The 8903-nt window shown below is 41.0% G+C and overlaps 3 protein-coding genes across 6 annotated transcripts in view; all 3 read left to right on the top strand.

The window, feature by feature from the left end:
- Positions 1 to 1356, top strand: part of LOC131890284 (vitamin K-dependent protein C-like) — a 3722-nt gene extending 2366 nt beyond the window's left edge. Inside the window, exons 3-5 of one of the 2 annotated variants that reach the window (XM_059239603.1) lie at positions 506 to 589; positions 677 to 827; positions 893 to 1356. In XM_059239603.1, the coding sequence (XP_059095586.1) occupies positions 506 to 589; positions 677 to 827; positions 893 to 1131 (474 nt within the window). In that variant the 3' untranslated portion in view covers positions 1132 to 1356. Of the gene's footprint in view, positions 1 to 505; positions 828 to 892 lie in introns of both variants that reach the window. The other variant, XM_059239602.1, reaches the window with a different exon arrangement.
- Positions 1357 to 1572: 216 nt separating this feature from the next.
- Positions 1573 to 2957, top strand: LOC131890285 (15-hydroxyprostaglandin dehydrogenase [NAD(+)]-like). The gene is made up of 4 exons (XM_059239605.1): positions 1573 to 1773; positions 1860 to 2066; positions 2222 to 2512; positions 2685 to 2957. The coding sequence occupies exons 1-4, from the start codon at positions 1651 to 1653 to the stop codon at positions 2898 to 2900; spliced, it is 837 nt and encodes a 278-aa protein (XP_059095588.1). The 5' UTR covers positions 1573 to 1650; the 3' UTR covers positions 2901 to 2957.
- Positions 2958 to 4426: 1469 nt separating this feature from the next.
- Positions 4427 to 7814, top strand: LOC131890286 (15-hydroxyprostaglandin dehydrogenase [NAD(+)]-like). 3 transcript variants are annotated; one of them, XR_009374293.1, is made up of 5 exons: positions 4427 to 4583; positions 4645 to 4851; positions 4941 to 5201; positions 6647 to 6957; positions 7334 to 7814. XR_009374293.1 is itself a non-coding variant. In XM_059239607.1 (4 exons), exons 1-4 carry the CDS (start codon positions 4464 to 4466, stop codon positions 7439 to 7441), a joined length of 696 nt encoding a protein of 231 aa, XP_059095590.1. In that variant the 5' UTR covers positions 4427 to 4463; the 3' UTR covers positions 7442 to 7814. The 3 variants fall into 3 exon arrangements, 2 of the variants coding, with proteins under 2 accessions (XP_059095590.1, XP_059095589.1); XM_059239607.1 differs by lacking the exon at positions 6647 to 6957; XM_059239606.1 differs by lacking the exons at positions 6647 to 6957; positions 7334 to 7814 and adding an exon at positions 5573 to 6044.
- Positions 7815 to 8903: the final 1089 nt, after the last annotated feature.

The raw sequence follows: 8903 nt of genomic DNA, 5'->3' as shown, positions 1-8903 counted from the left end.
GTTCAGATTGTTTTGAAACGCAATTGTATTTCATTTGATGAGGTTTTCGGAGTGTAATTGTAATCTGTTTTTAATAATAAGTGATTCGAAATTTTGTGATTAGAACATTCGTTCTGAGGAGTAATTGTAAGTGTCTATTAGTGTATTTGGTCGAGTAATTGGGCTACATCTGTTTAGTTACAAACCACTGCAATGTTTCTACAATAGCTCCCTTAAATCCTAAATGTAGTTGCCAGAGTCAACTCCCCCCAAAAACACTATAAATGAATCAAGCACCCAATTTCAATCGCGCTAACATTGTATGGCCTGAGAGCGAGAATTAACCTTTGTCGAAAACGTTATAGGTTGTTGTATATTAATTTCCTTCCACCAAAATGAGCCACAGTATTTCCATATCAATTCTTCATGTAAAATCAATCAATTGTCTTTACTATCACATACCGCTAATAAATCGAAGAACACATCTGGCATCTAGCATCTGCGATTATGTATGTTCTCTCCTCAGGCCAAATTTGGACCCGTGGAAGAGCATCTCCAAGTGAAGGACGTCATCTATCATCAAGGATATCGTCGCTCTCAAACTGAAGGGGTGACCAATGATTTAGCCTTGATCCTAGCCAGACACCCAGTCCTGAGCTCTAATGGAAGTGTCCCCATTTGTCTCCCATTAATCAAGGATGTATTATTACCCCTCACGGGAAAGACGCTGGTCCAGGTATTTTGGTCCCAAGGTGAAGCTCCCAAAGCGGATCCCATCGTTCAAGCCACAACCATTCGTTCCATGCGAGCTTTTCCCCCTTGTCGCAGGCTATTTTCATCTCAAAGAGGCAAGTAAAGATGGAACAACGACTAGCCATGAGTTATTGAATGAGTTGCCGTTCTTTTCCCGCAGTCTTTACCCGAAATCGAATGTGTTCAATTATGAAGGCCAGCGCAAATTGCCAGGATCACGTGTCAGGAGGAGCCTTGTCGGTTTTTGATCAAGACACGCGCAGACATTCGCTTGTTGGGATCTTCAGCTTTGGAGGCACCACTTGCAACACTTTGGAACCGCAGGTCTTTTCGAGTATTGAAATGTTCATGGACTGGATCGTTATGAACATACAGTCTGGGGAATGTGCCAACCTTTGATTGGTTGTTGGAGTCTTGCCCAAATTCAAACACACACACTTGACATCTTCAAAGGGTTGCAAGTCGTTAAAAATGATGTGAACGTTTATTTAAAACTGTCACGAGGTCGCAAACCACGCAAGCGAGTTTTGATGGCCATTATTTCCCTCTACTCCCAAAAATAAGCATTTGAGGTCTTTGTGAGAGAGAGAACGAGAAGAAATAAAATGCATCGTAAATAAGTGACCTTTGATCGATCTTTTGTTTTGCGATATTGATGATCCAACATCCAATAAACAGGTTTACTTTCGAAGCCTCCAAAGGCCAAGGTCCTCGAGGAGATCCGTCATTTTCGTGAGCTCAAGTGCGGTTGTTTTGGGGCACACAACGTTTTTTTGTTAGCTCAGAGAGAGGAACTGGCTTTTCCTCGCCCAACCAGAATCCACGCACATCAATTGTTGCTCTCAAGTACTGTCTCTCCAAACACAATGAGTTGAGATTTCTCAGAATTTTACTCGTCACCAAGGGCTTGTGCTGTAAATGTCGTCTATCGCCAATAAAGTGTGTCTTATTACCGGTGGAGCTCGAGGGATTGGAAAAGCAATCACTTCGGAATTACTCCGAAATGGTGCCAGATGCCTTTTTGTGGACATATCCTATCAGGTAGTGTACGCACGGTCACTTGTGGATTAGATGGCCTCTGAGGCATTGATTCTAACGTCTATCATTTAACGATTGCTTTATTACAGGGGGGTCTAGAAACGGAAACGGAACTTAGAGAGGAATTTGGTTCTGATCGAGTCTCTTTCTTGAGAGTGGACGTCACTTCTGAGACGAATCTTCGGCAGGCGTTCGTGAAATGTATCGAGGATTTTGGAACATTGGATGTCGTGGTCAACAACGCGGGGATTGTGTCTGAGCACGCCTGGGAGTCCGTCAATCAAGTCAACTTTGTGGTAGGCATTCCTAAATGATGATGCACTTGGGACCGTTATCGTACTTTTAGTCAACTCCGCAAACGTTTCAACACAAGATTGACTAGGTTTCAAAGAATCTCAAATGCAAGTTCCGATCACGAAACCTCGTTGTCCTGACCTTGAACTTTTTTCAGGCAGCCATCCGAGGGTGTAAATTAGCCTTGGAGTTCATGGCCAAGGATGGAAATCCACAAAATAGTACGATGCAAGGTGGTGCCGTCCTAAACATTGCATCACATCAGGGTTTGGTTTCTTGGCCTTTTATGCATGTCTATTCTGCATCTAAGGCTGGTCTTGTGGCTTATACTCGTTGTGCGGGTCAAGAATTTGAATTTGAGAACCACGGAGTTCGAATCATGTCTTTGTGCCCATATTTAGTGGACACACCAATACATCAATGCCAACCTTTCATTGGTATAACCAAGGTAAGTAAGGCCTTCATTCATTATCGATTTTCGCCCATCAAGAGAACAAGTGTTGGCTCATTCAACTGCCAGGCTTGTTGTTTTAGTGTTCTTGCCGATTTACATTGTACATTTTGTGATGGATAAACATACTTGTCGAATGCATGTGTCCTTAATCTTGTTCTCTTCGCAGGCAGGAGAAAAACATATGAGAGAATTGCCATATGAACATGTCATCTTAAGAGCCACAGATGTGGGAGAAGCAGCCGTGGACATTCTAAATAAAGGCCGGTCAGGGTCTGTTTGGTTCATTCAAAACCAAGGAGAGCCAGCATATGAAATACAAGATCAGAATAACATGGAGAGCCTTCTGGCTCAAAAACCAACCAACGTTCAGTTGAACACGTAATCTTCCAATTATTTTCTGTCCAATCTAAAAAATGTCCAAATAAACGTACGACTTCAGTGGAAAGGAATTTATTCTTCATCAAACCATAGAAATGTGAAGCTCACGTAAGCAAAAGTTTTTGGTTCATCAAAATGATGGACAACTACATTTTGCTCTAAACGAGTTCTACAATATGTTAATATTCTGTTTTGTTATTCGTTACTCTTACCTTGTCGCACATACACATATATTTGTTTTGTGGGAAGAACTGGGATTGTGCCTCTTCAAAGATTCTGATCTTTTGTCGACTTGCTATTCGTTGATGCATTAATATTTCTGTACGTAGTTGCAGAACCACCATTTATTCAAAGGCCAATGGTTTCTGTGCTCAAAGTTCGTGAAAACAAGACTTAAAAACAATAAATTTAAATCTTTCTTTTCTATATTCAACTATGTTCTATAGTTATAAATATTTTACATTTGTTTTTACGCCATGACATGATTTAGAGTCGCAATAAAGAAAAAGAAATAGGTCAAGACACCTTGGGCGAGTTTACCCTTTTTTGCATGCAAGAGATGAGCGAGGGCTTGTCCGAGCGTTTGTCTAGCTCTGTGATATTACACGTTAAAACCGGTTTTCATAACCGAAAAGGAAGAAAAGCAAATATACATGAGTAGACTCTTCAAATTTCTATACGCTGAATCATATGACCTACACTGAAAAGCTTCATGTGATTGACGGTTTTGTTGAGGTGGGGCTCTACTTTGACACCTACTCGACTCAAATGGTTTCCCATCTCATGCTGTATGTGGGCCTTAACCAATCACGTGCGATTCAATACGAATGTGAGTTGATCGGTTTTTTTATGTTTTTTTTTATCAGTAGTACTTGCGCGTTGTTTGACTCAGGATTGTTTATCCTTCGACTATTCGGTTAGGACCTGTTTTCTTTCTCATCACGACCCAAAGAGATTGTTGCCTCAAGTGTCCTCATCCAAGACTACTCTCAGCTCTAACTGCAACAACATCCATCAGATCCGATACAATCAAGGAAACTTCTCTGCCAGAATGTGTGTGTATAGTATTTGGGAAGGGGATTGAGGTCAAACTCTGCGAAAGAGACAGTGGTCTTGCTCTTCATAGACAATGCGACACGTGATAATGGAACACGAGAATAGAAAACGTAATTCGCAGGAGTCCACAATTCTACTTACGGATGTATTTGATATTTTAGAGGTTTTTTATTTGGGGTGCTAAGGTTGCAGGGGTAAACCTTGTGCCCGGTCAACGAAGCTAGCCATCACATCATCGTTTTAAATTTCCGATAGGCAGTGTCGTAGTCCGTATTAGAGTGGTTCTCCGTCTGTGGGTGTGATATAGCGTCTAAAAGTTTCCTTGGGAAAGGTCGGGGAGGAGATTCGAACCGGGGACTTCTCTCTATGATAGGAGACTGCGTTAACCACTACACCACCCCTCATGAGGGTTATCAAATAAAACGGCCGATTTTACTCTAATGGCCAGCCCTTTCTCTAGAGGTCAAATTTCCGGTTGTTGTATCGATAAACCCGATTGGTCAGTCTTAAAATGTCTTTCAAAGGACAAGCTTGTCTGATCACTGGTGGAGCTCGAGGGATCGGCAAAGCTATTGCCCAAGAGCTCCTTCGACATGGAGCTAAGTGTTTAATAGGCGATATTCTGATTCACGTAAGTCATGGAGGGAGAGAACTCTTTGATGTAGCCATGGCTTGAAGCATCATTTTTCCAGGCAGGTGAGGAGACTTGTCGAGAGCTTGGCCAAGAATTTGGCAATGAGAATGTGGGCTTCCTCCGATTGGACGTGTCTTCCCACACCAACTTCGAGCTCGCCATCGAGAAATGTGTGGAAAGGTTCGGGAAGATTGACGTTTTGATTAACAACGCGGGGATAATTTCGGAAATTGGGTGGGAAGCCCAACTCCAAATTAATCTCTTAGTGAGTGTTTGAGCCTTAAAAGATGGATGATTCGGGATGAAGTTGTACATCTTTGTGTGTGAGGCTTAATCCGTGGGTTTCTACCTTAGGGAACGATTCGTGGATGCAAGTTGGGCATCAAATGCATGAAGATGGGTGGGATGATATTGAACATTTCCTCCAATCAAGGGCTCCTTTCCTGGCCCGCTATGCCCGTGTATACGGCCGGAAAAACGGCCATCAACGCCTTCACCAGATCCATGGGACATCCTGTGGCGTTCCAAGAACATGGAATCAAAATATGTAGCCTCTGTCCTTATGCCGTGGACACTCCGTTTCAACACTATGTCAAACATTGCGGCATGTCTCAGGTTCGTTTGGTTTGTACTCAAGTTCAATGTCAATGCTTAACGGATTTTTCCTTATGACAGGAATGCTTAGAGTAAACTCATTTTATGTCAATCTTTTTCATACACGATAGTTAGGAATGATAGCGTCATAAGTTTTGATTGTTCGGAAATTTAGTATTAGTGTTAATATAATTATCAGGTGGGACTGAAATTTGTGGTGTGAAATTGCCACTTTGAGCACATAATATTGTTGTTATTATTATTCAAAAGCCTATTAAAGGCATGTGAAAAATATCTTCTTCTCAGACAATCAGAACCAACCCGTTGATTAGACGTTCATTTCACCCAACAACATTTGGGTGGTCCACCATATCATTTGCATGTATCCTCAGGCAGGGACTCAATTCCTTATTGACCACGATAATTCCGCTGATTCGAGGGTTTTGACGGCTGAAGATGTTGGGCAAGCAGTTCTGAAAGTGCTGAGCGAAGGCACCTCCGGATCTGTTTGGTACCTCCATAAACATGGAGATGCTCCTTATGAGATCCCGGATAATAACACCTATGAGAACCTCATGCAACATCGGCCTGAGCAATCCAATTGACGACCGTGGCTTGACCTTCCCTGAGATCCTTCTGCTAGACGGGCAGTAACAAGTGCTTAAGTTATGAGATCACAACAGCTGATCGGGATAATGAGTTGATGCTAATGATCTGGAAATTGCCCTCCCTTTTGAGGCAATTACAACGAGGATGCCCACCACGACTTACTACGTACAACCTTGATATTTCATTGCAAGCACATGTTTGAGAGCTCAATTTACATGGTGTGCAAAACATAAACTTCAATCGCGAACTGCTCTACTTTCTGGACATTGTGGTCATGTCTAAAGATATCATAAATCGGTAGGTTTTGGTGATTCTATCTGAGTGTAAATGCATAATCTTATGCCTTTTGTAAGAGATTGCCTTCAACCTTAGAAGAGTAACCTTGTGATATAATTGGAAAAAAATGTGATTTGATGAGGACTCCTTTCGTCGTCCAGAAGTAATGCAGTCCAGATCATTTTGATGCCAAAAAGTTCTCATGAGATTGACATTGATTGCTAGGACCCCTCGATTCTTCGGACATGAATCTTGGACCAGCTTTCTCCTTTGAGAAATTGTACACAAATGCATCATAATCTGAGGATGCAATTCAAGGAGCTAGTTACAACCTTTTTCATTACTTTGCTAAATCTGTCAAGACCCTGTCAAATGTAGTTATATGCATCTTGAGGTTGAGAGATCCTTTTATTGAATCTTACGTAAGCTAGTACACACTTTTTGTGTTGCAAGTTGTTATTGGCAGGCAGCCTTTACAGTCTTCATATTTTCGAATTTGAACTCAAAGACAATCCCTTGACCATGTTGTCCAGCGATGCCAGTAGTCCGATTTACATGCCATAAAGTTCAATTAATTTCAGGGACATGAAACACAAGAACCTGATTCAGGCCTTAGGGAATCGCAAACGACCCACTAGCCCCTGAACGAGAGCTAATTACAACCGTAAATTCCTGAAAGTGGATTCAAGTTCAGTTTTTTAGACGATTTTGCATCTGACAAAACTGAAAGAGCAATTCCATCAGAGTGACAGTGATGATCTTTAAAAGCCTAATTGTCACCGTATCTCTCCACCAACACTCATTTGCGAGGGTCATTAAGTGCAACAGCTTCTCAATGATGATGAATATTCAGATAAACGGAATGAAGCCTTTACTCACCTGAAAGCTCAATGTAAGTAAACTGAGGCTTGTGAATATCCGTGCAACAACATGTTTTTCAAGTATTGAATAATTAAGGAAAACTAGATGCTGTTTAGATGTCATACAAGTACATATTTATTTTTGTTGTTTTCTGATTAAACAATTTACCAAACCAATTAATCCATCCATTATATGATGAATGCATGGATATAAGCGCAATAATATCTTGGACAAACTGAATTTACTGGATTATTGTCTGCCAGCTTTCCAAAACTAGATCTTTTTTTTCGCTCATGAAAAAATGTCTTATTTGTAAAGGCGGAGAACAGAGTTGTTACGACTCCTGCCAATACGAATGCACTTCCAAATGAAGCCACAGCTCATATGTTAATGCTTTCCAATTCCAGATTCGTCTTCCCAGGGAGTCCTTTGATTGGCATTCATCCAATACTTTACGATGGCATTACCCTCTCGACCCGATCTTAATTTTCTTTCTTGCGAGGGGCCTCCCCTAAATTAAGCAAATGGCGTGTGGAGATGCGAGAACCCACGCCCTAGATTAATGAACAATTATTCCACTCATGCAGTGTTTCCACGGACAGACCCGACTTGGGGTTGGTCGGCATTCGTTGGTTATGATGCCAAGTGGTTCGAGGTTTTGAAACATGAATTTGTCAACCATGGCAAAAAATGCACTTGGAGTAATCACGGATGGATCTGGACAATGCCAACGAAACCTAATGGGCACTGAGTCCAAGATTTATGACGCCATCATTTTGAGCCGATAAATCAAGGACTCCATGCCTTTTGGGCCTGAAGGTTACATGTCTATTAGAATGGCCATGTTGCCACAACAACAGAGAGTTAAAACATTGATCATTTCTAGTGTCCGGACTTTTTTCAACTTTCTCCCGAGAGTGTCCAACCTTCAGGGCATGATCACTTAAAAGCTTTGACATCTATTTTAATCTCTGATGAGCATGAGAAATAGCAAAAACAGGTGATAGCAAAAGATAAAGAATCCAACTCCGCAGGCCATGCACACTTTTTGTGGGTCAAATCCGGGGGAATAACTCTACTTTTGGACGTGTACTCGTCTGCTCGTTACTACACTTATCGGTGGGTTTAAAAATCTTCTAAAGTCAATAAAATGCTCCCATATCAACAATATATGGTATGAACAGACAAGACCATGAAGAAATGTACTTTGCCGTTGTCCAAAACTAGAGTTGTCCACCCGAACTGGCCATGCCATAAAAGTTTTGATGGATTAAAACACACATTTAGAGTCACTTGGACACTAATGCTCGAGGAGGGTCAGATTGATCTCTCTGACCAATTGATGACATCATCAATGAGATTGTGAGCTACTCAGAATGCAAAGAACCGTTCGCTCTGGCACTGATTTTTAATCTCAAGTTCAATATGTTTCAAAGTTTTGCTTTGCAAATGAAAATCCATTTGGAAAAACCATTACGAAGCGGTTAACAACTGAAAGCTTCAATTTGAAGCAATTAATTTAATGACATATTTCATGAAGATCTTGCACTACTGTCTTCTGGTCAAATAATCAGGGTGACTGTTTTCGTTCGTATGATTCAAATGGGATACGTCCCTAAGCTTCGATTTTTGCAACTTAGCCATATATTTAGGATTCGTTTTTAGTATTCTAAAACTTGATACGGCATTACCTGACGAAAAAAATTTTCCTGGTTATTGACAAAGAGTTAGTCAATTTTTGACATTTGAGGGCAAAATAATCCTTAATGAACCCAACAATTACCCAAGTAAACAGTGAAACAAATTATCGACTTCAATTTAGCGCTATGATTGGCCTCTAGTATATTAGTCACGAAGGAAAGGCAAACCCTTTAACTACATTTACAAAAATGAATGGTTTTAAAGACGATTGATCTTTTTACCCAAATTGACCAATAAGTCTAGGGTCACAGATTGAGCTTGGATTAGAACACAGCT

The sequence above is a fragment of the Tigriopus californicus genome, chromosome 11 (genome assembly GCF_007210705.1).
Source record: "Tigriopus californicus strain San Diego chromosome 11, Tcal_SD_v2.1, whole genome shotgun sequence".
Lineage (NCBI taxonomy): Eukaryota > Metazoa > Arthropoda > Copepoda > Harpacticoida > Harpacticidae > Tigriopus > Tigriopus californicus.
The sequence above is the reverse complement of the archived record's forward strand: the minus strand, read 5'-3'. Positions and strand labels throughout refer to the sequence as shown.